General features: G+C 50.2%; 2 protein-coding genes and 1 long non-coding RNA gene across 4 annotated transcripts; 1 reads left to right on the forward strand and 2 right to left on the reverse strand.

The window, feature by feature from the left end:
- Positions 1 to 1,368: 1,368 nt before the first annotated feature.
- LOC150045111 (uncharacterized) lies at positions 1,369 to 5,778 on the reverse strand. Of its 2 annotated transcripts, none has more exons than XR_016532959.1 (3): positions 5,478 to 5,778; positions 3,569 to 3,733; positions 1,369 to 2,248 (listed from the first exon to the last, which is right to left on the reverse strand). It is a non-coding gene; the product is annotated as an uncharacterized LOC150045111 (long non-coding RNA). The 2 variants fall into 2 exon arrangements; XR_016532960.1 differs by lacking the exon at positions 1,369 to 2,248 and adding an exon at positions 2,798 to 3,050.
- Positions 3,672 to 18,706, forward strand: Hnf1a (HNF1 homeobox A). Its single transcript, XM_090320282.1, has 10 exons — positions 3,672 to 3,999; positions 8,848 to 9,047; positions 11,003 to 11,189; positions 11,422 to 11,663; positions 12,873 to 13,024; positions 13,115 to 13,316; positions 14,705 to 14,896; positions 16,002 to 16,123; positions 16,206 to 16,350; positions 17,277 to 18,706. The coding sequence occupies exons 1-10, from the start codon at positions 3,674 to 3,676 to the stop codon at positions 17,402 to 17,404; spliced, it is 1,896 nt and encodes a 631-aa protein (XP_090176408.1). The 5' UTR covers positions 3,672 to 3,673; the 3' UTR covers positions 17,405 to 18,706.
- Positions 18,707 to 20,021: 1,315 nt separating this feature from the next.
- Positions 20,022 to 25,830, reverse strand: C28H12orf43 (chromosome 28 C12orf43 homolog). The gene is made up of 6 exons (XM_090320284.1): positions 25,681 to 25,830; positions 23,645 to 23,687; positions 23,382 to 23,480; positions 21,283 to 21,356; positions 21,025 to 21,112; positions 20,022 to 20,722 (listed from the first exon to the last, which is right to left on the reverse strand). The coding sequence occupies exons 1-6, from the start codon at positions 25,826 to 25,828 to the stop codon at positions 20,407 to 20,409; spliced, it is 768 nt and encodes a 255-aa protein (XP_090176410.1). The 5' UTR covers positions 25,829 to 25,830; the 3' UTR covers positions 20,022 to 20,406.
- Between the last annotated feature and the right edge of the window lie 1,515 nt (positions 25,831 to 27,345).

Here is a 27,345-nt window from a genome sequence, read left to right on the forward strand (position 1 = left end):
GTGGTTCTCAGACCCTAACTGCTTTTTTTTTTTTGGTCAGCTGTGGGGCTTGAATTCAGGGTCAGGGCACTGTCCTGAGCATCTTTTGCTCAAGGCTATTCCTCTACCGCTTTAAGCCACAGAACCACTTCTGGCTTTTGAGTGGTCAATTGGAGATAGGAGTCTCACAAGGACTTTTCTACTCAGGCTGGCTTCAAACCAGGATCCTCAGACCTTAACCTTCTGAGGAGCTAGGATGACAGGTGTGAGCCACTGGCCAGGCTTTTCACGGCCTCTCACCAGGCTCAATCTCCCAGTACTGCTGGGGTTTACATTTTTAACACTAGAATTCAGAGGAAAAACCATTGCTTGCAGGATTTGATCTTGTATTTGGGGAAGCATGTGCACGTACACACACACACACACACACAAATTGCACACGGTTAAGTGCAATAAAATATATAGTAACTTATTTATTTAATGAAGTTATTTAGCACCTTGTGTGTGTATGTCCAAGATGCTATGCATCAGGGAACAAAGCAGAAGAAAGCCCTTTCTTCATGAGGTGTTACGTGTGTAACAGAAAAGGCAGTCTGTAAATCATCAATGCAGCATGTGAGTAAGTTACAGGACAGCCATGTCCACTGACAAAAGTATAAGCCACATAGGCAATTTGTGCTTACCTTTTGGTAGTGCTGGGGATAGAACCCAGGGCCTAGCAATGCTACACAAGCACTATACCACTTAGCCACACTCCTTAGATCACAAAAACAATTTAACTGTTTTGGTTTTGTGCCAGTAGTGGTAGTGGGGGTTGAACTCAAGGCTTTGCTGTCTCACTTGGCTTTTTTTTTTTTTTGCCAGTCTTGGGCTTGAGCTCAGGGCCTAAGCACTGTCCTTGGACTTTCTCAAGGCTAGAGCTCTACAGGAGTTTCAGCACCACTTCCAGCTTTTTTTCCCCCATGTACATAGTACTGAGGAATCAAACCCAGGTCTTCGCGCATGCTAGGCAAGCACTCTACCACTAGGCCACACTCTTGGCCTTCACTTGGGTTTTTCACTCAAGGTGGATGCTCTACCACTTAAGCCACAGTTCCACTTTCAGCATTTTTACTGGTTAGTTGGAGATCAAGCTCTCACAGATTCTTCTGCTCCAGGCTGGCTTCGAACAGCCATCCTCAGATCTCAGTCTCCTCAGTAGAGGAACCAGGATTGCAAGTTGAGCCACAAGTACTCCTGGCTATTAGAAAAAAAAAAATCTGAGTCAAGGTTTCACCAACGTAACCCAGTTGGGATCCTGCTCCTGCCCCAGCCTTCCCAAGCGCTAGCATTCCATGTGTGAGCCGACACATGATTTTAATAATATTTAAAAATATTCCAGATGTGGTGGTCTGGAAGACTAGCTATTGAGAAGGTTGACGTTGAGAGGATTATGGTTTGAGGCTGGCCTGCACAAGAAGTTATAAGATGCTTCACCCTCAGCCAATAGGGAGTCGAGTGTGGTGGTGTGGGCCTGAAATCTCAGCTTCATAGCTGTTATACACAGGAGGATAGAGGTCTAGCCTGGCCTGGGCAAAAAGCAAGACGGTGTCTGAACAATAAGGGAAAAAGAAAGGCCTGGGGTGTGGAGAGAGCAAGTAGCTGCCCACTAAACAGTCGCTGGAACCTGAGTTCAAACTCCTTGCATAGCCTCACCAAAACGTTTTACCTTTATTAAAAAATTTAAACCAGTGTATCAAAAACATCATGCTTCAGCCAGGGATGGTGGTGACATGCCTTTAATCTCAGCACTCAGGAGGTAGAGACAAGAGGATCCTGAGGTCCTCTTTAAAATCAAACCCCAAACAACCCAAAACTCACAACTGCCCCTCCTTCCCCTCAATATGAGATCGACTCTCAAGAATCACTGGCTACATTTCAAGTTCTCAGTGGCCTCACATGATTTCACAGTGTTAGCAGGTAGGAAATGGGAATGGGTCGTGTTCACGCTCACACTTAACCTTCTCTCTGGGAAACCTGACTAATATAACTCTAACCTCTCTGGACATCATCCTTGTAATAATAATAATAAAACACAACAAGAAATACTCAAAATGTACATTTCGTCAGTTTTTAGTATGTTCTGGAACTCTGCAGCACCACCATAAGCAATTCTTTAGCATTTTCATCCTCCCCCAAAAGTTCATACCCATACAGTGACCATTCCTCATTTTTTGCTCCTGATCAGCGCCGGGCCTCTAGCAGCGAGTGGTCCATGGATTTGTCTGTTCTGGATATTTTATGTAAATAGAACATGGTTCCTGGAGTCATTTCCTTTTATTACATATCTTTGTGTATACGTGTGTCTTCTGGTCCTGGGGCTTGAACTCAGAGCCTAGGCTCTGTTCCTTAGCTCTCCCTTGACCCCCCCACTCAAGGTTGGTGCTCTACCACTTGGACCAAAGTCCTACTTCCTGGCATTTTGGGGGGGGTGTTAATTACAGATAGGAATCTCTTAGGGATTTTTCTGTCTGGCTTGGAACCATGATCCTCATATCTCAGCTTCCTGAGTAGGTAAGATTACAGGCATGAGCCATCTAGCCTGCCCCCCACCTTTTTTTTTTATAACACGAGAACAACACACTGTTGCACGGTTATCCCCACTTTATCATTCACCCCTAGATAGGTGTTCATGTCTTTCCTGTCTCCATTTTAGCTGTGTCGGATGATGCAACTATGAATAGTCACGTGTAAGATTTCATATGGACCATCCCATTTTTCATTCTAAAGGGCTTTGGTATGAACTTTAATTCTCAAACTATATTGGACAAATAAATAAATAAATGTTATCGGTCTCCATGACTAAGTTTTTGGTACCTCTTAAAATTCATGGGGGAGGGGTGCACAGGATCCTCACTCTCCTGAACCTAACCCCACCCTGCCAGGTCACCACTATGGCTGTGTGACTTCCCACAAGACGTTTAACCTCTTTGGGCCTGGATTGCCACGTGGTGGGGATCTGTCCTTCAGACTGACTCTTGCATATGACAGACCTAGCCAGTCCCTGGCCCATGGCAGATGGAGCTTATTTCCTGTAAGGAAGTATGAGATGGGGTGAGAAGAAAACTCCCCAAATGGACTTGACCTAGTTCTGTCCTTGAGAGCTGGCCCAGAGGACTACAACTTCCTGGTGCTTCTGTTTCCCCTGAGAAACAAACTTTAGGGGTTCTCGGTCCTGGGCCTGGCCCCTTCCTAGGCCCCTGAGGGGTAAAACCTAGGGTTGTGTGCGCTGGATGGTCTCCCTGGCCGCGAGATGCCCCCCTCACCCCATCCCACCTCCCCCACGCTCACCCCCATGGAAGGCCATGATTTCCCTGGGCTCCGGCTGGCTAGATGCTAGGCCTGTACTTTGCAGGGCTGAAGTCCAAAGTTCAGTCCCCTCGCTAAGCACACGGATAAATATGAACCTTGGAGAATTTTCCCCAGCTCCAATGTAAACAGAGCAGGCAGGGGCCCTGATTCACTGGCCTCTGGGGCCAGGATTGGGGGGTTGGGGGTGCCCACTAGGGCTTGGCTAGTGGGGTTTGGGGGTGGCGGCAGCGGTGGGTACCTGCAGCTTGGTTCGTGATCGCCGGCTGGCCAGCACGGTGGGTGGGGGAGGCGGAGGCGGCCAGCTTGGTGGCTGGTGGCCGCGTGGCCGGGTGTCCGCACAGCCATGGTGTCGAAACTGAGCCAGCTGCAGAGCGAGCTCCTGACGGCCCTGCTCGAATCCGGCCTGAGCAAAGAGGCATTGATCCAGGCCTTAGGGGAGCCGGGACCCTACTTGCTGGCTTCAGATGCTCCCCTGGACAAGGGGGAGTCTAGCGGAGGGAATCGAGGGGAGCTGACCGAGCTGCCCAATGGGCTAGGGGAGACCCGGGGCTCCGAGGACGACACAGACGACGATGGGGAAGACTTCACGCCACCCATTCTTAAAGAGCTGGAGACCCTCAGCCCTGAAGAGGCAGCCCACCAGAAAGCCGTGGTGGAGACCCTTTTGCAGTAAGAACCCCCCACCCCACCCCACCTTTGATCTCCCCCCGCCCAGCCCACCAAAGGCCTACCCTCGCTTCTGGCCATTGCCAGTCCAGCCAGGCCTGGTAGCCTAGCAGAGGGAGCAGGGGGCAGCTTCGAGAAGAACTCAAGAGGGTGCTGGCTTAGAGGCTGGAGCCTGTACCTGTCTGCTGAGACTAAAATCTGGATGGACAATGGCCTCCAGCCCAGTCCCTAGGAAGTGGGTCAGGCTCAGGGGGTACCCTCAGATGGAGGAAAGCGTTGAAGAGGCCACAACGCAAATGCCTAGAGGGCCAGAGGGTTGGAGGGTGGGATAAACCTTTGCGCCATCTGTACTTTCCCAACTCATTTCCCTGCTAAGTGCTCAGACTGGAGGCTTAGGAGAGGCTGAGCCAAAGCTGGGGTTTCGGGGAGCTTCCCTGATCTTCCAGGACCGAGAGTTCCGTTGGGAAAGTCCCAGTCTTTCTTACCTGAGGTAGCTGGAACCTTGGGTTCCTGCCCACCGTGAATCCCCCCCAACCTGGCTACAGGCTTGTATCAGAGGCCTCTCTGGATTCAAGCTGCCTCCTTGAGGGGGCTGAGGGTCTCCCCATCTGCTGTCTGCCTCCCCATCTCCTGGAGAACTGGGTGGGTCCAGAAGCTCGAGGCCTCCCCTCTCCTCAGAAGAGCTAACCTGGTTACTAATTACCCACACACTTTATTATTTCTCTTTTGTTTTATAAATTTATAAATGGCAAAAGGCTCTGATAAGGCCTGTGATCATTAACTTGTAAGGCCCACAGCCCTGGTGGCCTGGAGAGACCTGGGCTAAGCAACCTCCCACCCAGTGGGGGTGGAGAGAATGGGGGGGGGGTGCTACGGTGAGGGGAGGGTGAGTTGGGGGCTACAGGGAAACACCCTCCAAAAAAGGCACTGTAGCATGTACCCCAACCTTCACCTGCTTGAGAACCCTTAATTTCCCATAATGGCAATTGTGATGAGCCCTAAGGGAAAGCTGGGGATAATTTAGCTTCACCAATATGAGAAACTGAGGCTTAGCATGGGAGGGAAGCTAAGGCTGGAGTGGAATCGGGGGCAGGGAGTTAAAAGGCAAGCTGGGGAGATGTTTTGCAGGGGGCTGGGGGGGGCATGCCTCTATTCTGTCCAAGGTCCTGGTTCAGGCTTGGGCTGGCGTGGGAAGTGAGTGTATCCCAGCCTTCCTAGAAGTCCCCGAGAGTCATGAGGCCTTGGGGAAGGGGGCAGGGGAGCAGTCAGGCCCCCTGACTTGGCAGGAAGAAGAGGGCAAAGGGCTGCCTCACCGCAGGGGTGGGGCAAAGAGCCAGGCCTTGCCAGATCCAAAGCCAGGACAACCAGGACAGGGTGGGGCTGGGCCTGACTTGCTCAGGGCCCCAGGTGGGACTGGAGGGGTTTTTTGGGGGGGAGGGGGGTGAGACCGGGAAGACTTGGGGACCCAAGGGCCTTCTTACCTGGCTGGGCTCTTGATCAGCAGCCCCTCTGGTGGGGTAGTTGGGCAGGGGGAGGCCTGGGTCCACAGCCTTGGACGGAGGGGGGAGCAGAGGTCAAAGTACTCCTTGGGGACCAGCAGAAAGACCTAGAAGGTGAGGACCCGTGGCGAGGAAGGAGGAAGAACAAGAGATGGAGCGCTGTGGGGAGCCAAGCAGGCAGAAGGGCAGAGGGTCTCCGAGCAGCTGGGAGAAGGGGCAGGGGAGAGAATGAGGTGCCCCAAGCAGGGAGGAGGCTGTAAGCGCTCCCCTCCCACCAATTGGGTTTTCTTTAATGCTAACAGCATGCTATTTACTTTCCATTTAAATTTGAGATGTTGCTATAAATTATCAACCAGCTCCTTGTTCATGTGGAGTTGATAACTAACTACCTGGGTTACTTATTGTTCAGGTAACAAAAGACATCTGCGATCACCCCAGAGGGGAGAGAAGTGGGGCCTTTAGCCTGGGAGCAGGGTCAGAAAGTCCCCCAGAAAAGGACTGGGGATAGGGAGGACCCTGGAGGATGGCCTTATTAGGTGGGGAGGTTGAGGCAGGAGGGGATGAGGCAACAATTGGAGCCCAAACAGAAGCTGTTGGAAAGATGGCCTATTGGAAGAGGCAGGATGTCTCCTGTTTCCTGTCTCTTCCCAAGCCTGTTGCAGTAGCCAGAAGTTTTCCCTAGGTCTTCTCTCTGAGTTTACTGTATGATACTAGATGAGTTCTTGCTGTTCTTCTGCCTCAGTTTCCCTAAGTAGATAAAGAATAAAATTCAAATTCCCTGCCCAAATGCCATCCTCTACACCCCCACCACATTCTCCGATCACTCCCCTGACCTCTTTCTTTCCTTCACTTTGCACCCTTTACTCTATCCTGTCTCTCCATACACACATGCACACAAGCAGGTTCCCATCTCAGGGCCTTTGCATGTGCTGTTCCTTCTCCTCACAGCCCTCTTTCCTGATAATCTCTGCTTTCCACAGAGGGAATGACTGAATAGGATGCTTCAAGCTAAGGGAATACCTGGACCCCTTTCTTTGTGATAATCTTTTGTGAGTCCTCCTGGTCACAGAGCACCTCAAACTCCCAATTTAAAGCTCTCTGTTCCTTCTCATCACCAGAGCGTGGGGTAAGCACTAGGACCACAGTAGTGGAAGTAGGAGCATCTGCTATCACTACGGACAGCCAATCTGCCTGGGTTCTAATCACAACTCTGCTCCTTTTCAACCCATCAGCGGGTACGTGGCTTTCCTTTGCTAAGCCTCTGGAAAATGGGAGACGGAAATCATGTGTGCCCTTAGATTAAACAATGCGACAGGCGCAGAATAGGCAGATGGCCCTCATGGCACATGCAGGATGGTAGCATATGCCATTATTATTTTATTGTTATTATTAATTATCACTATTTTGTGTCAGTAATGAGACCCATGATGCAGATGTGCTGCTGGTCTTTGTCCTTTGTGATTTTTTTTGGGGGGGGGAGGGGGAAAGACATAGAGAAGGAGCCGAGCACATAGTCTTTAGTTCTGAGCCTCTTGAGTCCCAGGGACCCTGCACAAGGAAAGGTGACTCACACTCCCTAGATAGAAGGAAGACTGCAGGGGGGGGGTGCTGCTGCTCTGAGAGGAGGAGAGAGGCCATCAGGATAAACTTGTTTGCCAGAAGCCTAGACTGGACTTTGAACTGCCCTTCCCTCCTAGCCCTGCCTGGCACCCAGAGAAGGGGGAGGTGAAGGCCGAAGCTCCAACAGAAGCCTGGAAGCACCCAGCAATTCATGCGCGCATGTGTGTGTGTGTGGTGCGCATGCGTACTGGTTCTGGAGCTTGACCTCCAGGGCCCCCGCTGTGTCCTTGAGCTTTTGTGTTCAAGGCAAGCGCTCTACGACTGGAGTCACAGCTCCACTTCTGGTGTTTAGTGGCTCACTGGAGATAAGAATCTCACAGACTTCCCCTACCAGGCTGGCTTTGAACTGTGGTCTTCAGATCTGACTCCTGAGTAGCTAGGATTACAGGTGTGAGCCACCAGCTCCTGGCTGCAAAATATTCTTGAGCCCTCACTACGTCACCTTAGAGCATCAACTTCACCCTTCCGAGTGGTCTGCTCTGTAGCCTGGGTATCTGAGTTAGCTGAGTCAGCCTGCTTCGTTAAGTGACTGTAAGGTTTAAACTGCTAGCCCAGCGCTGCACCTGCTCCTGTGGAATTTTAAATTTTCACTTATCTACCCCACCTTCTTTTCCTGTGTGATCAAGAGAAAAGGAAGTCAGAGAGAGGGCAAAGCTCATAATGGGGTCCTCCCTGGGCGTTGCCCAGGGTGCCAGGCAAGAGAGAAAGGAAGGGCTGGGTAGGAGGGCCTCTCTGGTGTCACTGCAGTGCTGCGGTTGGTACAAAATTAGAAACGAAGAGAGAGAAGCCAGGTGTGGTAGAACACACCTCTAACCCCAGCCCTGAGGAGTCTGAAGATGGAGAGTTGGAAGCCCGCCTTGAAACAGCAGAAATAATACAACAGGGGGAAGTGGTGCTGTGGCTCAAGTGGTAGAGCTCTAGCGTTGAGCTGAAAAGCTCAGGGACAGCGCCCAGGCCCTGAGTTGAAGCCCCATGACAGGCAAAACAACACAAACAAACAAGAACAGATATATCAGATAGACTATACTCTACCCTTTTATCCACTAATTTGCCCACTCATCCACCCCAATTCATCCACTCATCCATCCATCCATCCTTCCATCCCCTCATTTGTATATCTATGTTAATAAATTAATTAGTTAATTAATTCTTTGGTCATGGGGCTTGAACCTAGGATCTGGGAGCCGTTCCTGTGCTCAAGGCTGTCTGCCCTCTGCCATTTTGAGACACACCACCATTTCCAGTTTTCTGATGGCTAATTGGAGATAAGAGTCTCATAGACTTTCCTGCCCAGGCTGGTTTCGAACCTTGATCCTCAGATCTCAGCCTCCTGAGTAGTTAGGATCATAGACCTGGGCGCCTGGCTGTCAGTGTCATTAGAGCATTCATCAGGGATGTACTTCGCCAGGCCTCATTGTGAGAGAGTGGGTAGACACGTTTTCCTATTCCCAGCCAGGGAGAGGGGAGGAACTTTAGAGGAGGCATGAAGGGGAGACCCTGCCCCATCTGGTGTGAACTTCCAATGTGATTCTCCTTCAGTCTGATTGCCTTCCTGTCTCCTTGAGTCTATATATCTGTAGCTACCTAGGCTTGTGTCCCAGTATGGGTGATCAGCTCTCCTCACTCCTCAGCCCAGGGGTCCTTCCCTACCTCTAGGTGGCTTAGGACCCCAGCAGTGTCAGCAGGGCCAGTGGGTCACCACTGAGCAAGCCCTGTGCTCACCTTCTCCCAGGGAGGACCCATGGCGTGTAGCAAAGATGGTCAAATCGTACCTACAGCAGCACAACATCCCTCAGCGGGAGGTGGTGGACACCACCGGCCTCAACCAGTCCCATCTGTCCCAGCACCTTAACAAAGGCACCCCTATGAAGACACAGAAGCGAGCAGCATTGTACACCTGGTATGTCCGCAAGCAGCGAGAGGTGGCTCAGCGTAAGTAACTGCTCTGGTCTGTGTCCTCCCTGGCAGGGCCTGGGCCTCTGCCCTTGGGACTATAGCAGTGTTGCTCACTCATCTGCACAAGGCATTCTAAGGGAGGACAGTTAGGTGGATGCCTCTGGTCCCTTCTTTCTACTAGTTTGCAGTTTGGTGTAGAAAGTGTGAGCAAAGATGGATGTGAGACTTGCATTATTGTGGAATGGTACTTATTGAGCTCCTACTGTGTGCCAGTCCTAACACACACAAAAATGAAAGCATTTCTTAAATGGTAACTGCAGGCAAGAGACATCTGGTCTACCTCAGGGAGGTAGGTGTGTCAGGAGCGTTCATGTGCCAAGCATGGCCTTTAGACTAAGCCATTTTGGTTTTTGTTTGTTCCTCCCCCTTTATGCACTACTATTTGAATCATGCTTCCACTTCCTGAAAATTCTCATATACTACCTCTACCTAGTCTGTGTATTAGCTATCTCTGTCGCAATTGCCAAACCAACATTAATCTAGTATTAATATATTTAGCTTTTTCTCTATTTCTGTATCCCATTGAGGTGGACTTGTTTTATTTCATTATTTTTTCTCCTAAGGACCTGTGGTTACCCTTTCTTAGGATTTCCTGGGTTTTGTTGATGTCCTTGCTGTGTGTGTGTGTGTATGTGTGTGTGTGTGTGTGTGTGTGTGTGTGATTGTGATATACTGAGCTTTGAACTCAGGGCCTGGGCACTGTCTTTGAGCTTTTTTGCCTTTGAACCACAGCTCCACTTCTGACTTTTTGGGTGGTTAATTGGAGGTGAGAGTCTCATAGATTTTACTTTCCTGGACTGCTGGACTGGCTTTGAACAATAATCCTTAGATCTCAGCCACCTGAGTAGCCAGGATTATAGGTGTGAACCACCACCAGTGCCCATCTAGAGAGGACATACATATACACACATACATATACATACACACATACATATACATATACATACACACTTACATATACATATATATATATATATATATATATATATATATATATATATATATATAGGCATGGGGGCCAAGTTTGGATTGTCATGCACTCCAGGTCTTGAGTCCTGTCTCTGCTTGACATCCTGAGACCAGGCCATAGAGATGGGTAGACAGCAAGATGGCTGCTCAGAGGCCATGTGGGTGGGTAGGCAGGAATGAGCTATGGCTCTAAAGGCGAGCTTCTAGCCCAGAAAAAGGTTTGGCTTTGGGGTCTCCATCATTTCTTTTTTTATTTTTGCCAGTCCTGGGGCTTGAACACAAGACCTGAGCACTGTATCTGAGCTTCTTTTGCTCAAGGTAGCATTCTACCACTTGAGCCACCATGCCACTTCTGTCTGTTTCTGTTTATGTGGCACTGAGGAATCTAATCTAGGGCTTCAGGCAAGCACTCTACCACTAAGCCACATTCTTAGCCTCTCCCCCATTCCTTTGGTAGCTTCCTCAGGGATCATCTATAAAGGACCAACCAGATAATGAGGGCCAGCTGAGTCTCTGTCTTCCTAGCAAGTCCTATTCCCAAGTCTGGAGAGTTGAAAATATCTCAGAATCTTCCCAGGAGACAGGGTTCAAGTTACTTCTCTACTGTGTGCCCTCTAGGTCTCAGGGAGATGTGTAGCCTCCCTAAGTTTCATTTTCCTCACCTGTAAAATGGGGAGACTAAATATGCCAAGCTTGAACTCATGCTGCTGCTTACCTGGAATCTAGTGTTGAGAATGGAGAGCTTCTATCTTGACTCTGTTAGAAAATTGTGCAGCGGTTAATTGGTGATGTCTGCAAGGTTAAGAAAGTGGTGGCCAGTGTGTTTATGCCTTGTTGAGATGATTTCTAGGTTTACCTGCAGGCTCCTCTGGGAATGAGAGATAATCAAGATCATGATCAAGTGAGCTGATGTGGGGAGGTGAGTATGGCCAGTGCCCCACTTATGGCTCTTTATCCTCCAGAGTTCACCCACGCAGGGCAGGGGGGGCTGATTGAAGAACCCATGGGGGATGAGCTGCCAACCAAGAAGGGGCGGAGGAACCGTTTCAAGTGGGGTCCAGCATCCCAGCAGATCCTGTTCCAGGCCTATGAGAGACAGAAGAACCCCAGCAAGGAGGAACGAGAGACTTTGGTGGAGGAATGCAATAGGTAACTGGGTGGAGAGCTGGTTTGATGAGGGCTGAGGTGAATGACAACCCCACAGCAATGTTGCTCATATACAACCCAGATCAAAGGGGTTAAGTCACTTGTCCAGGGTCACACAGCAGAACTGGTGTTGGAAGTCTGATCTGCCAGCCTCAGACATTAGGGTGGAGCTTTTATCTCTCAGGCTCTGCCTCCCTTGCCAGGCGTGCAGGTTCATGGGTGGCCATTTCTACAGGGCAGAATGTATCCAGAGGGGAGTGTCACCCTCGCAAGCGCAGGGACTGGGCTCCAACCTTGTCACGGAGGTGCGCGTCTACAACTGGTTTGCCAACCGACGCAAGGAAGAAGCCTTTCGGCACAAGCTGGCCATGGATACGTATAGCGGGCCCCCACCAGGGCCAGGCCCTGGCCCAACACTGCCAGCCCACAGCTCCCCTGGCCTGCCCCCGTCGGCTCTCTCCCCCAGCAAGGTCCACAGTGAGTGTGCTGGGCAGGGGCTGGGCTGTGAGCTACAGGGGACAGCAAGTGGATGGAGGGGACAGAGGAAAGATGAAGGGGACAGAGGGCAGGTTGAGGGGACAGAAGGTAAGTAGGAGGCCCTACTGGCAGGCATCACCTGCATCCCTCAGCACCAGTTTGGTTGTATTCTACAGTAACCCCACCCACCAGTCCACCTGTTCCATTCTACTTCGTGCATTCTGTCCATTCTTTGGTGTCTACTTGTCCAGTTCAGTCCACTCACTCTGCTGACCACAGTCCCTTCCCTCTACTCCAGTCTTCTCCATCCCATTTCCCCCTGTAAGTGCCAACTCTCCCACTTTAAGTTTGGCACTGTTCAATCCAACCAATTTTCACCCAGTCCACGCAGTCTAGCTGCGCAGAGTTCAATGGAATTCAACTAATTTTGTACAAGTTCTCTTAGTGTCTGCAGAGGATCCGTCCCAGAAACCACCACAGACACTAAAAATCTCACTTTTATACCCAGGCTGCCCTGTTTGTGATTCCTCATATCCCTGGGGGTGACTGGCACATGCCACTGTCCCCAGACATTGTGTTTACCCTTCCCCTGCCCCCTCCTCCAGCAGCTAGATATCAGGAATGGGCCACAGTGCCTGGCTGTTGGTTGAGATGAAGTCTTGTGAACTTTTTTGCTCAGTATGCTCGTGAACCACTATCCTCCAGTTACAGGGGTGAGCCACAGTGCTGGGTTTACACTGTGGGGTTTTTTTTTTAATTTTTTGCTTTTTGTCTGTCATAGGGATTGAACTCAGGGCCTGAGCTTTTGTGCTCAAGGCTAGTGCTCTACCACTTTGAGCCACAGTTCTACTTCCAGCTTTTTGGCTGTTAGTTGGAAAGAGTCTCATGAACTTTCCTTCCTGGGCTGTCTTTGAACTGTGATCCGCAGATCTCAGTCCTTTAAGTAGCTAGGATTCCATGTGTGAGCTACCAGTACTTGGCAACATTGTGTCAGGGCCAGCAGTAAGCAGTCCTAGTACCCTGGAGGGAACGGGGACAGCCAGCTCAGGGTGTGGGCCTTGAACCCGTAGGATGACAGCACGGTAAAGTTTCTTGGCTGTGGGAGGCAAGGCAGTTATGTGGCTTGAGCACAGCAGGGTGGTGAGAAATAATGAGGCATTTGGGGGGTGAGGAAATGAAGAAGGGGTGCTAAGACTGTCTCTACGATAGGTGTGCGCTATGGACAGCCTGCCAGCAGCGAAGCAGCAGAGGTGCCATCCAGCAGTGGTGGCCCATTAGTGACCGTGTCTACACCCTTGCACCAAGTGTCCCCCACAGGCCTGGAGCCCAGCCACAGCCTGCTGAGCACCGAAGCCAAGCTGGTGAGTGCGACCCTCCAGTGGTCCCTAGGGAGGTAGGGGATCTGGGAGACCTTCCTCCCCCTGTAACTCAGCCTGGCTTTCCTCTTGCAGGTCTCAGCCACTGGGGGCTCCCTGCCCCCCGTTAGCACCCTGACAGCACTGCATAGCTTGGAGCAGACATCTCCGAGTCTCAACCAGCAGCCCCAGAACCTCATCATGGCTTCCCTTCCTGGAGTCATGACCATTGGACCAGGGGAGCCTGCTTCTCTGGGGCCCACGTTCACCAACACCGGTGCCTCTACCTTGGTCATCGGTGAGCTGGTGGAGGCAGGGAGAGATCTGGGGGTGGGGTGGGGCGGGCTCACAGAATCCAGGAAGTGGAATCATTCAGTCATGCACACACCACCTATTTTCTCCATCCTTCCTCTCTCCTTCCCTCCCTCCCTTCTCTTCTTTTTTCCTTCCTTCCTTCCTTCCTTCCTTCCTTCCTTCCTTCCTTCCTTCCTTCCTTCCTTCCCTTGAGTCATGCTCAGTCCTTTTGCTTTTTCAGTTTGCCTTTCAGATAGGGGCTCGTGCTTTTGCCCAGCCCCAGCAGTAGACCTTTCTTCCTTCCGAGGCCTCTTGAGTAGCCAGTTTTCTGTGTAGAGTGTATTCCTCCCTGTATCAGTGATGTGTGAGGGAACCAAACAGATCAAAACCGCCAAACTCCCACCCTGTTTTCTAGTGTTTTTAAGAAATATCACTCAGGACTGGGTGCCATGGCTTATTTCTCTAGTCCTAACTGCTCAAGAAGCTGAGATCTGAAGATCATGATTTGAGGCCAGCCCAGGCAGAAGAAGTCCATAAAACTCTTATCTCCAATTAATCACACACACACACACACACCAGAAATGGATCTCCACAAAATAAAATAAAATGACCCAGTGTTAAAGATAGGGAGTTGTAGGAAGAGGAGAGGAGAGAACACAAAGCTAAGCTCAGGACATCTGCACTGCTCTGAAACCCAAGGCTTCTTGGGAATCCAGTTTGACAACCCCAGAGAACTGGTCACCAGCCTAGATAACATGCTAAAGGCTGAGAGGAGGTGATGTACCAGGGCTATTTCTTTTGTTCCTTTGTCTCTGGGTCTAGTGCTTGCTAGGCAGGCATTCTGTCACTTGAAACACCTTCCCCAGTCTTCTTTGCTTTAGTTATTGTAATGGATTTTTGCCTGGGGCTGACCTCAGACCTTGATCTTTCCATCTCAGCCTCCTCTATAGCTAGGATTAATTACAGGCATGTACTATCAGGCCTAGCTCAGGTGTTTATTTATTTATTTAATATGTATTTTTTGCTGGTCCTGGGCCTTGAACTCAGAGCCTGAGCAATGTCCTTGGACTTTCTCAAGGCTATAGTTCTATCACTTGAGCCTCAGCACCACTTCTGGCTTTTTTCTATGTATGTGGTACTGAGGAATCGAATCCGGGTCTTCGTGCATGCTAGGCAAGCACTCTACCAGTAGGCCAAACTCCAAGCCCCTATTTATTTATTTTTTAAATCACCCCTTCTCCTAACCAATGGGTTCATGGAAGAAAGGATGGTTTCTCCTCCTACCTCCCCCCCGCCACTACTCCCTTGAAGATCTGGGCTGAGACTGGGGAGACAGTGGTTTTGTGTGTGTGTAGAAGGGGGCTTGGCTGACTTCTGCCTCTCCTGTCCCAGGCTTGGCCTCTACTCAGGCACAGAGTGTACCAGTCATCAACAGCATGGGCAGCAGCCTGACCACCCTGCAGCCTGTCCAGTTCTCCCAGCCCCTGCACCCTTCCTATCAGCAGCCTCTTATGCCCCCCGTGCAGAGCCACATGGCCCAGGCCCCTTTCATGGCCACCATGGCGCAGCTGCAGAGCCCCCATGGTGAGTGTCCCGGCCCTGGGCTAGGGGTGGAGGGTGCAAGAAGGGGGGTGGCAGGTCGTGGTCTCTGGGGCTCTGTGACGGATGACTATGGGCCACCACCCAGCCAATGTGTGTGTGTGAAGATGCTCAGTGGGGTAGGACATGCGCACTGCTCTGCACATGGGGTGGGCTGTGTATTCCCATGCCAGCCAGTGCTTGGGGCGGGGGACTCCATGAAGCTGGCTCCCCACCACAGAGACTCACCCCTGGCTGGGTTCAGACCTGGTGGGAATTCAGCGTTGGGACCAGGGCATGTGAACCTGTCTGTGACTCCACGTGTGCGGCTGCCAGGGTAGGTGCCTGAGTGCACATGCATGTTGCACCTTACATTTTTATGGAGTCTTGGCAGATGTGGTTCTGAGGTGGGGTGTGAGGGTGTCCATACCTTTGAAGGGGGTAAAGAGGCTACATAGGTGGAGATATAGCTGCTCTCTGCCCTGCTTATGCTGATAGGGGGCCTCCTGCCTTTCCTCTGAGGTCTATGTTTAGTAACATGGTATACAACAGTATTTGAACTTAGTACATCCCCTGTGCTTAGTACAGTAGTACCTGAACTTAGTATATCACCTGTGCTTCGTACAACAGTATCTGCAGCTAGTACAAGAGGGCCTGAGCTTAGTACAATAACATCAGCACTTAGTACTGTAGGACTCATGCTTAGTGTATCAGCTGTACTTAGAGCAACAGCACCTACACTTAATACAGCAGTACTTGCATTTGGTACAGTAACCTCTGTGCTTAGTACATTGCCTGTAGTTAGTACAACTACTTGCACTTAGCACAACACTGCTTGTGTCTAATACGTAAGGCCCTGCATTTAGTACAGCATCTGCACTTAGCTCAGAAGCCCATGTGTTTGGTAGAACATTGTGCTTAGTACCACAGCACCTCTGCCTCTTGCTCCATTTCCTACCTGTGGCTTCCAGGAGACAAAAGGAGGTGTATGTAGTCCTCTTGATCATACTCGAGCAGATCCCTGGAGTGGCAGAGAGGGCTATTCCTCCTTGGAACCCTGCCCTATCAAGCCGTGTCATGTCTGCCTTCTGTCTCCCTCCCTTCCGGCCAGCCCTGTACAGCCACAAGCCTGAGGTGGCCCAGTACACGCATACCGGCCTCCTTCCCCAGACCATGCTCATCACAGACACCACCAACCTGAGCGCCTTGGCCAGCCTAACGCCTACCAAGCAGGTAAGGCCCCGGTTCTCCGGTGGCCCTGTCCAGAGCCCCTACTCCATGCCCCAGGAGCTCAGAGGGTTGCTCTGGTCTCCAGGTCTTCACCTCGGACACTGAGGCCTCCAGTGAGTCTGGGCTGCACGCTCCCGGGTCTCCAGCCACCACCATCCACATCCCCAGCCAGGACCCTGGCAGCATCCAGCACCTGCAGCCTGCCCACCGGCTCAGTGCCAGCCCCACAGGTGAGCCATCCTCATCCTGCCTCTTCATTGCTGTATCCTGGGGAGGGGTGCAGATGGGGGAGACACAGCCCTCATACCCATGAAGGGCCATGTGGTATGTGTTCTACAGAGTTGGATTTCAAGCATAGCTCCTTCACTCAGTGGAGGGAAGAAATGAAGTACCTGGAAGATACAGCCAAGGCAAGAAATAGGAAGTCAGCTAGGTTTACTGCAGGCCGGAAGTAATTCACAGATGTGTCTAGTTTGGCTGGGCTCAGAACTGATTATTCTTTGAATGACTAGCACCTAATAAGTTGTCTTTAAAGAGTACAGTAGCTCAGGCCTTTAATCCTAGTTATATGAGAGGTGCAAGTAGGAGGATCTCTGTCCAAGGTCAGCCCTGGGCAAAAACACAAGACCTTACCTGAACAACTAACCAAGGATGGAGGTAGGGCTCAAGTGGCAGAGCACCAGTCCAGCAAGTGCAAAGCTCCAAGTTCAAAACCTAGTACTGCCTCAAACTTCCAAACTTTCCTGAGCTAGCCACACCTGGTGGCTCCACAGCCTGGCTGGAAGGGTCCCTTTAAGATATAAATTAGTGAAGGGCACCAGTGGCTCACGCCTGTAATCCTAGCTACTTAGGAGGCTAAGATTGGAGGATCATGATTCAAAGCCAGCCCAGGCAAGAATGCCCATCTTATCTCCAATTAACCACCAGAAAACTAGAAGTGGAGCTGTTGCTCAAGTGGTAGAGCAAGCACTAGAGCTCAGGCACAGCGCCCAGGCCTAGAGTTCAAGCCCCATAACAACAACAACAAAAAGACATATAAGTAGAGACTTGCCTTTGGGGTTGTGTGATCTTCTGAGGCTCAGGTGAGGTTTAAGCACCCCTAGAGATGGGCAGGTGAGCAAGACCAGCTAGCCAGCAGCTCCATTTCTTTCCGCAGTGTCCTCCAGCAGCCTGGTGTTGTATCAGAGCTCCGATGCCACCAATGGCCACAGCCACCTGCTACCATCCAACCACGGGGTCATTGAGACGTTCATCTCCACACAGATGGCCTCCTCCTCCCAGTAACCATGGCAACCACCTCCCAGGGTCCAGGCCCTGGAGCCTGCCTGGGGGGTGATGGGGACCACGGCCCCTCACCTGGAGGACATCAGAGCCTGCCATGCTTCAGCTGCCACTCGGTCCCCAGACCACTCCGTCAGCACTGGAAAGGGACAGTTCCTAGAGACCCTCTGTTAAGGAGGGTGGCACAATGGAGAACAGGGAGGCAGAGCCTCTTTCTAGGAGGATTCTGGGAGGAATGTGCCTGCTGCTCACTGTGAAACCTTGTGACTGAGAACACAGGTAGAAGAGGCATCCTTTGACTCTGGAGCCCCCCTGCCTGGGCCTGCAATCAACCTTGGGGTCCTGCGGGATTCCCCCACAGCCACATTTCCTCCCCCCTTTTTATTTGAGGCCAGTCTTGGGGCTTGACTCTGGGTCTTATCCCTGAGTGTTTTGCTCAAGGCTAGCATTCTATACCATTTTGAGTCACAGCACCACTTCTGGTTTTCTAGTGGTGAACTGGAGATAAGAATCTCATGGACTTTCCTGCCTGGGCTGGCTTCGAACCACAATCCTCAGATCTCAGCTCCTGAGGAGCTCGGATTATAGGTGTGAGCCACCAATGTCCTACTACATTTCTTCCAACACCAGACTTACTGAACTGCAAAGCCCTGGATCGTCACGGTCCCCCGATGCCACCTCTGCACCCACCAGGCCACTCCACCCTGATTCAACTCCCTCCTAGCTACCCAAGTGGCTGCTGTGTGCCAAGGCCTGGGGCTCAGATGCCCAGCTACTGGGGAACTTGGGCTAACAGGAAGGTAGACAGAGCTTTCTTGGCTTTCCTTGCCCTGAGCTGCTTCCAGAACCATTTTCCTGCTCATTTGTTCCCATCATGCCTTCTCATGCCAACTTGCTACTTTGCCCTTTCTAGAAAGGCTGCTCCTGACTCATCCAATCTCCAGGCCTGGGGGAGCAGCTCTTCTGGTCTCAGGACCCCAAGACTGGCATGACAGAGTTCAAGAACAGCAAGGCCTGGACAGCTGAGGTGGACAGAGGGTAAGGAAGTAAGGAGCAACTGCATGCCCTGAACTGAGGCTCTGAAGCTTGGGAACTTGGCTGACTCAGGACTGGGGACCAGGCAGCCAGCAGCCTCCTTGAGGAGCCTCACGTTCTGAGAGGGCCAGAGCAGCTGTGAGACTCCAGGTACATGCGACCTCATCTCTTGGGGCTGCTGCTGAGAACCTAATCCCCTTGCCGTGTACAGCCAGTTATGGGCAACTCTGTACAATTATTTAACTTTTAGTAAAGTCAGTGAGAAATGCAGAGCAAGTTCTTGCTTGTCCAGGAGTGACTGATGGGGGTTGGACATGAGGAGGGTGGTGAGGTGGGGTGGGGATTGAGGTGCAGAGAAATGGGCTCCAGCCACACCTGTTTACACCTACCTGTTTCTTGAGCTCTGTGAACCTGAGGCAAGGAGATGCTGTTAGAATTACCTGAGCCTTGGGCTGGGAGTTTGGCCTAGTGGTAAAGTGCTTGCCTAGCACCCACGAAGACTTGGGTTCGATTCCTCGGTACCACATATATAGAAAAAAGCCGGAAATGGTGCTGAGGCTCAAGTGGTAGAGCTCTAGCCTTGAGAAAGTCCAAGGACAGTGATCAGGGCCTGAGCTCAAGCCCAGGACTGGAAAAAAAAAGAAAAAAGAATTACCTGAGCCTTGAACTTCTACCCCTTGTAGAAGACCCTGATTGCATGAGGCCTAGTCCCAGTGCTGTGACACTTCCTGGAGTGTTGAAGCTAGACTGGTGTACATTCCAAGAGTATGGGCAGGGGGACCCCAAATATGGTGTTTATTTATTTTAAAATGTTAAGATTCAGCACTGATGAATACCAATAACCCCAGCAATTGGGAAGCTGACATGCACGATTATGAGTTCAAGGCCAACCTGAATTACATATTGAGACTCTTAAAAAAAAAAAAGCCAAGTATGTGCACATACACACTTGTGATCCCAGCTACTCTGGAGGTGGAGGGTCATAGTCTGAATCCAGACTGGGCAAAAGCACGAGACCCTATCTGAGAAACAAACAAAAGGGAAAGAAAGGACTGGAGGTATGGCTTGAGTACTGGTGAGTGAATTCAATCCCAGCACTGACAGAAAACAACAAAAATCAGAAAGAGCCAAGGGCGGTGGCTCAAACCTGTAATCCTAGCTACTCAGGAGGCTGAAATCTGAGGATCACAGTTCAAAGGTAGACCAGGCAGGAATGTCCCTGAGACTCTTCTCTCCAATGAAATACATAATAAAAGCTGGAGGTAGCTCTGTGGTTCACAGTGGTTAGAGCACTAGCCTTGAGTAAAAAGCGCAGGGACAGCACCCAGGCCTTGAGTTCACACCCTAGGATTAGCAAAAAAAGAAAAAGGAAACATTGAGCATCCACAGGAAGGTAGCATCTAAGTCATTCTAAGTTTTGGGTCTCTCAAAAATTTACTTTCTTTGTCACCCCTGGTGCCACTGATCGAACCAGGGCCTTGTACCACTGGTTATAGTCTTCCCCGAGACCATTTCTGAAAAGCTAATTGCTCTACAGACATTATGGGTACTCATAAATATCAGAAGGAAATTCTGAAAAACTGAGGAAAGGATAAAAATCTCTTTTTTTCTCAGACAATGTCTTTTCAAGTTTGTGTGGTTGAGAGAAATACAGAAGACCCTTTCTCACACCAGGCTGAGGGTCAGGGAGAAAGACCTTCCTTTACTTGCTGTCCTGAGATAATATGGGGGGGCGGGGGGTAGTGGGGGATGGATGCTTTGCCACATGGCCTGGAATGTTCTAGAAGCACAGGTCTTCCTGAAGCATCTCTTTCCACAGTCATGCCTTTATGCAGACTTTGCACATGCTGTCATCACAATTGGGACTTCAGGTCTTGGCCTTGGAAGTGGAGAGGCATGGCCTGGAAACGATTGTCCCTCAGGGGCATCTGGCCTTTGCAACTGGTGGGGGCGGTGCCTGTGTTATGGGGTCAGTTTGCAGCACATGGTGAAGACCTGGTGGCCTTCTTGGCCTTTTTCTTCTTTTTGGTCCCATGTGCCACCTGATCCCCGTTGATCTTTCCTGATTCCTTTTCTTGCTTTTGGCCTTGGGCCCCACTGGGGGGGGTGGTGGCCCCGGATGAGTCATTGTCAGCCACTTTGGCTTTCTTTTTCAACTTCCTTTTCTTCTGCTTGGACTCCTTTTCCGCCTTGACAGGGCGGTGGATGGCAGACTCCTGGAGGATGTCTGAAGCAGACACAGCTGCCTCCCGGCACCGCTGCCATTCTTCATCGCTGTCCTCGCTGCTGCATGGGGGAGGGAAAGTCAGGATGGTTCAAGGTGGCCCCTCACTCCACTGCTCTGCCCGCCAGCCACATGACCTCACTGAGTGCTGTGACTCTGACCCTGGGTACGCTTATCTGTAAAATGGGGGTCTTGACAGAGACATAACAGGAAGCCAACAGAAAAGGAGGAGGAGTCATTCTTTATCCAGTGACCTCAGACCCCCAGAGTCTGCCCCTGACTAGGGTCTGCCTGGTTCTTTCAGAGGATTGGCTAAAACAGAAAGAGAAGAAGAAGGGGCTGAGGGAGAGGGAGGGCTCCTCACCTGGAGCTGGGGGGTCTTCGCTTTTGGGGTCTGAGAGAAGCTTCTTTCTCAGGGCCTCCGGGAATGGATGTGAAGAAGAGGCGGAAGCCTAGGATCCACAGGGGCAGAGTCAGCTGGGCAGACTCAGTCTGGTTCTCTGGGGCCGGGGTGGCCTGCCACTGTCCCAAAGGAACTGTGCTTTAGGACCACATCTCTGGGCAGGACTGGCCCAGCTCAACCTTGAGCCCCACCCAACACTAAGGGCTTAAAGCTACTTACCATCATCCTCTGGGGCCACTTTCTGCCCCTCAGCTTTCCTGGGCTCTGCTACCACTTCTGAGATGGTAATGGAGCTAAGGGGAGAAGACAGGATGGACTCAGCATGACATGCTGGGTAATAACAAGATCAAACGTGATTGTATATTACAAAATGGTTTTAAAGTGGAGGGTACTGGGCATACATATGATCCTAAATCCAATTTTGGCCTGCTAAGAAGGCTGACTGTTCAGTGCCAATAGCTTTACCAATGGTCCCCCCCCACCACAACTGCAATGCGTCATTGGTTTAAACACTTTTTACTCTAGAAAATACTGAAGAGCTTTGAGATACAGTACAACCAAGCGAATGAAATTTCAACTAATGCAGAGTGTGGAATGTGAAAGAGCCTAGATTTTTTTTCTTTGACCTTTCTAGTAGCAAGTATATAAATGGAAATATGACCAGGTCAGAGAAGAGGGTTCAGAGGTCAGCTTGAGAACGTTTCTTTCCTTCCTTTTTTTTTTCTTTTGAAACAAGGACTTGTTATTTAGCTTTGCTGGCCTCATACATGCAAATTCTCTTGCGTCAGCCTCTCGAGTGCAAGATTTAAAAAGACAAATGGGTGTACTTTGGCCCTGAGTTCAAGCGTCAGTCACATACACATTGCCAAATGTCCCTGGAAGCTGACACCAACCCCATGGCAGATGGCCTTGCCCCTCTTCCTTCTTTGGTGATGCTCAGCTCATAGATGGAGGGAAGGCACTCAATGCACTGCGGGGTTTGCACACAGGAACACTGTTTCAGGGTGCTGGGGCCTGCCCTTTACCACTTGAGCCACATCTGTAGTCCTTTCATTTTCAGCTTTTCTGATAGGGTCACTGTGCTGTACCTGGCTGAACTCCCCCCCCCCTTTTTTTTTGCCAGTCTTGGGACTCGAAAGCAGGGCCTGGGCACTGTACCTGGATACTTTTTGCTCAAGGCTAGCATTCTGCCACTTGAGCCACATCGCCACTTGTGTTTTTTTCTGAGTATGTGGTACTGAGAAATGGAACCCGAGGCTTTCATGCATGCTAGGCGAGCACTCTACCACTGGGCTATACTCCTGGCCCTGGGCTCCCTTTTTTATAAAGCCATTTGCTAGGTTAGTAATGAGGTCTGAATGTTTGTCTTATTCCAGAGTTTCTAGGTTGAAATCTAATTCTCAAGGTGACGGTGTTAGGAGACGATAAATGGAGCTTTTCATAAACTCATGACAGAGACTCCCTGTCCCCTTCCACCTTGAGGGGGACATGGTGAGGTGTTGTGTATGGAGGAGAAAGATGAACAGGACCTCACCAAGCACTGGGTTTACAGATGCCCTGATCTTCTACTCTCTCGTCTTTAAAACATATGACATTTCATGGTATTTTATTGTAGCAGGTAGTTGTCTTGACAGGGAATTTTGTTTTGTTTTGGTTTTTTGCCAGTCCTGGGGTCTGAACTCAGGGCCTGGGTACTGTCTCTGAGCTTCTTTTGCTCAAGGATAGCACTTTACCACTTGAACTACGGCACCACTTTCAGCCTTTTCTGTTTATGTGGTACTGAGGAATCGAACCCAGAGCTTCATACATGCTTGGCAAGCACACTACCACTAAGCCACATCCCCAATTCTTAGCAGGGGTTTTAAGAATGGTGTCCTCATGCAGATTGACAGAGCCCTGGCAGGCTTTGAAAGGAAGAATTTGGGATCATGTTCCTTCATCTGAAGTCAATATCCAAAAGGACAATGGACCTGCCTTCCCAGGGCACAGACTGGCCTTCCTAAGCCAGCCCTTTCCCACACTACTCTCGCCCTGTACTGGTAGTAGCCAGTGGAGAACAGGCCCCCATGCCTGGCAGATATGCAGAATGATGGATTCTGTCTGTCCTTCATCCTCTTGTGGTGGGAGCTTCTCAAGGCTCCTCCTGTTCTCATGGTAGCAGGCTCAGGCAGGGAAAAGGCCATGGGGCTTAGCCATTGGATAGGAGCTTGGTAATATCACTGAGGTGACTAATGTCATCTGCAGTATACACAGCAAGAGGTCGCAGCTGACCTATGCCAATTCCTGTTTGTGTAAGAGCAGCGAGGTGATGGGCTCACCTGTCCAGCAGGGCTCCCAGTTTCTTGGCTACATGGGCTCGGAACTCAGGGGTGGTCTGAAGCTCGTTGCCATCTTGCTCATGCTCGTCCACCTTGTGTCTACAACGCACACAAAAGCACTTCACTTCCTGTGGGTTCAGCAGCTGTCTCCCGAGAGGACAAGGACTACACTTGAGTCTTGTTCCCTCTGACTCTCACCCAGCACTGGATATACACATGAATGAATACATGAAGCTGAAGCTTCTACCCAAAGCCCACAGTACCTGAGGCTCGGTCGAGTAGTTGGCAACTGGTTACCTGCAGCATCTATGGAAAATGAAAATTGAAGCATTTATGGGGGGAAAAAGTGAGAACAAAAACAACTGTGAGTGCCAGGCAGTATTTTAAGTGATTCCTATGGCTCGGTGGATCTCTCCAAGGCTCCCTGGAGATTTGATCACCATCTCCATTTTACAGAAGAGGAAGAGTCAAGGAGATTTAATGTTGGCTAGAGTCTAATGGCTACTTGAAGCAGCACTCCAGAACCTTCATAATCATCTTGCAGAACAGGTAAGTCTAAGTTTGTTACTATACTCTTTTGATTTTGGTGGTACTGGAGTTTTAAACTCACGGTCTCATGCTTGTTCGGAAACCACTTATGCTCCCATTCTTTTTAAATTTTAATTTGTTTTCAGACTAGGAGGTGGCGGTGGGGGGCTCATATACTTTTGCCTAGTCTTGACAGTCAAACCATGATCCTTCATCTCCCAAGTACCTGAGATTACAGGTGTGAGTCACCATGCCCAGCTTTCAGTTTATTGAGTGCCTACTCCATGCTTGCCTGTGGGCTAAACGCTGTAGAAGAAATGTGCTGATCACATTCTTTTTTCCCCCGGTCATGGGGCTTGAACACTGGGCCTGGGCACCATCTCTGTGATCTTTTAGCTCAAGGCTAGCACTCTAGCAGGTTGAGCCACAACACCACTTACAGTTTTCTGGTAGTTAATTGGAGATAAGGATATCACAGACTTTTGTGCCCAGTCAGTCTTTGAACCTTCATCCTTAGATCTCAGCTTCCAGAGTAGCTAGGATTACAGATTTGAGCTACCAATGCCTGTTTTTGTTTTGTTTTGTTTTGTTTTGTGCCAGTCCTGGGGCTTGAACTCAGGGCCTTAGCACTATCCCCGAGCTTCTTTTGCTCAAGGCTAGCATACCACCACCACAGCGCCAGAGAGCCACAGCATCACTTCCAGCCTTTTCTGTTTATGTGGTACTGAGGAACTGAACCCAAGGCTTCATGCATGTTAGGCAAACACTCTGCTGCTAAGTCACATTCCCAGCCCTCACTTTTTTTTGGGGGGGGGGGAGTGGGAGTCATGGGGCTTGAACCCTGGGCCTGGGTGCTGTCCCTGAGCTTTACAGCTCAGGGCTACTGTCTTACCCCTGGGTTTTGTCTCTTGAGCTCTTCAGCTCTAGGCTACTTACTGCCCAACCCTGGAGCCACAGCCCCACTTCCCCTTTTCTAGAGACTAAGTGGAGATAAGAGTCTCTCAGTCTCTAATGCCCAGCTGGCTTTGAACTGTGATCCTCAGATTTCAGCCTCCTGAGTAGCTAGGATTACAGGCATGAGCCACCACACCCGCCTTCACATATATTTTTTTTTAAAGCCAAAACGTTAGGGATACCCAGTCTACCTATCTCACACAAATACCTAATGCCTGTCAATAATAAGCAGGTGTGCTGAGCAACTGAGTCACAAATATCCCTGTCCTCAAGAACTTTATGTTCTAATTGGTGGAGGCTAATGACACACACAATAAACAAAATATGAAATGGAATAGGGATAAGCTTATGAAAAACAAAACCAAGAAGGGGGGAAAAAAAGCAGGGAGGAGAGGTGAGGAGTGCTTGGTAGGGGATCCTTATAGAAAAGTGAGGAATTAAAAAACAAAACAACAGGCCGGGAGTTTGGCCTAGTGGTAGAGTGCTTGCCTCGCATGCACGAAGACCCGGGTTCGATTCCTCGGTACCACATACATAGAAAAAGCCAGAAGTGGTGCTGAGGCTCAAGTGGTAGAGCTCTAGCCTTTCTGGCCTTGAGAAAGGCCAAGGACAGTGCTCAGGCCCTGAGCCCAAGCCCAGGACTGGCAAAAAGAAGAAGAAATGTGGGCTCAGAGAGGAGGAAAGGGGGCTGCGAGGGTTCAGGGGGTGTGGCTGATCACTGACTGGGAGGTGGGGGTCGGTGCAGCGACCGCGTCCCGAGAGCCCCCTGTGAAGGGCCCGTGTCTTCAGGGCAGCCTCACCGAATTCAATTCCCTACCAACTCTCGGTTGTTCTGCTCCCCGCGAGTGCTGCTCCAAGCCCCAGGCTGGCATCGCCGCCTCGCGGCACCGCGCCAACTCCTCTCCATCGCTGCTGCTGCTGCTGCTGCTCTCTGAGTCGCTCATGGTGCCACTGGGCGCGGCCATCTTGGGCGGCCGCAAAGGATTGTGGATGACGCTTCCGGCGTGGTTCCTTCCACGTGACCCAGTGAACGCTGTTGCCGTGGGGTATTGTGGGAATTGTAGTCCGTACTTAGACGGGAGCGCAGAAGGAAGCTTTCTTCTTTCTTTCTTTCTTTCTTTCTTTCTTTCTTTCTTTCTTTCTTTCTTTCTTTCTTTCTTTCTTTCTTTCTTTTCTTTCTTTCTTTTCTTTCTTTTTTTCTTTTCTTCTTTTTCTTTCTTTCTTCCTTCCTTCCTTCTTTCTTTTCTTTCTTTCTTCCTTCCTCCTTCCTTCCTTCCTTTCTTTCTTTACTTTCTTTCTTTCCCTTTCTTCCTTCCTTTCTTTCTTTCTTTCTTTCTTTCCCTTCCTTCCTTCCTTCCTTTCTTTCTTTCTTTTCTTTCTTTCTTTCTTCCTTCCTTCCTTCCTTTCTTTCTTTCCTTCCTTCTTTCTTTCTTTCTTCCCTCTTTGTCTCCGTCTCTCTGTCTCTTTCTCTTTTTCTCTTTCTCTATCTCTCCTTCTCTTATCAGTTGTGGGACTTGAACTCAGGACCTGGGTGCTGTCCATGAGCCTCTTTGTGCTCAAGGCTAGTCCTCTACCACTTGACCCATAGTGCCACTTTCCCAGTTTTGAGTGGCTAATTGGAGGTAAGAGTCTCATGAGAACTTTTCTGGCTTTGACTGGCAATCTTCAGATCTCAGCCTCCTGATTAGCTAGGATTACATGTGTGAGCCACCAGCACCTGGCTTGTCTGGCTTATTTACACAAAGTTGGTGTTCTACTACTTTATTCACTTCCACTTTTGGCTTTCTGCTGGCTACTGGAGCCTGGCAGGGGTTGCTCACACCAAATCCTAGCTGTTCAAGACGATGAAATATGAAGATCGCCGTTTGAAGCCCAAAAATTTACGATGTAAGATTATCTCTCATTAGCCGGGTGCAGTAGCTCACGTCTGTAATCCTAGCTACTCAGGAAGCTGAGATCTGAGGACCATGGTTCAAAGCCAGCCCAAGCACTAAAGTCTGTGAGACTCTTATTTCCAATTAATCACCAGAAAACTGGAAGTGGCCTGGCGCTGTGGCTCAAGAGGTAGAGCAGTAGCCTTGAGCTGAAGAGCCCAGGGAGAGAGTTCAAGTCCCATGACCAGAAAAAAAATATCTCCAATTAACAACAACAACAACAACAAAGCTGGACATAGAACTGTGGCTCAAGTGGTAGAGTTCCAGCCTTGAGCAAAAATGTCCAGGGACAGTGCACATGCTTTGAGTTTAAGCCCCAGGACTGGTGTGCATGTGCACTCATAAGATCTCAACCAAAAATTACAGGTGTGAAATGACAAGCTGCTGGCTTGAGGGGAGTTGTTGTGATTGCTGTTGGTGGTGGTAGGGAAGGGGATGGTGTTTGCCAGTCCTGGGGCTTGAATTCAGGGCCTAGGCACTATCTCTGAGCTGCTTTTGCTCAAGGATAGCACTCTACTACCTGAGCTACAGCACCACGTCCAGCTTTT

Source organism: Megascapheus bottae, chromosome 28, assembly GCF_031878675.1.
Source record: "Megascapheus bottae isolate mThoBot1 chromosome 28, mThoBot2.hap1, whole genome shotgun sequence".
Classification (NCBI taxonomy): Eukaryota; Metazoa; Chordata; class Mammalia; order Rodentia; family Geomyidae; genus Megascapheus; species Megascapheus bottae.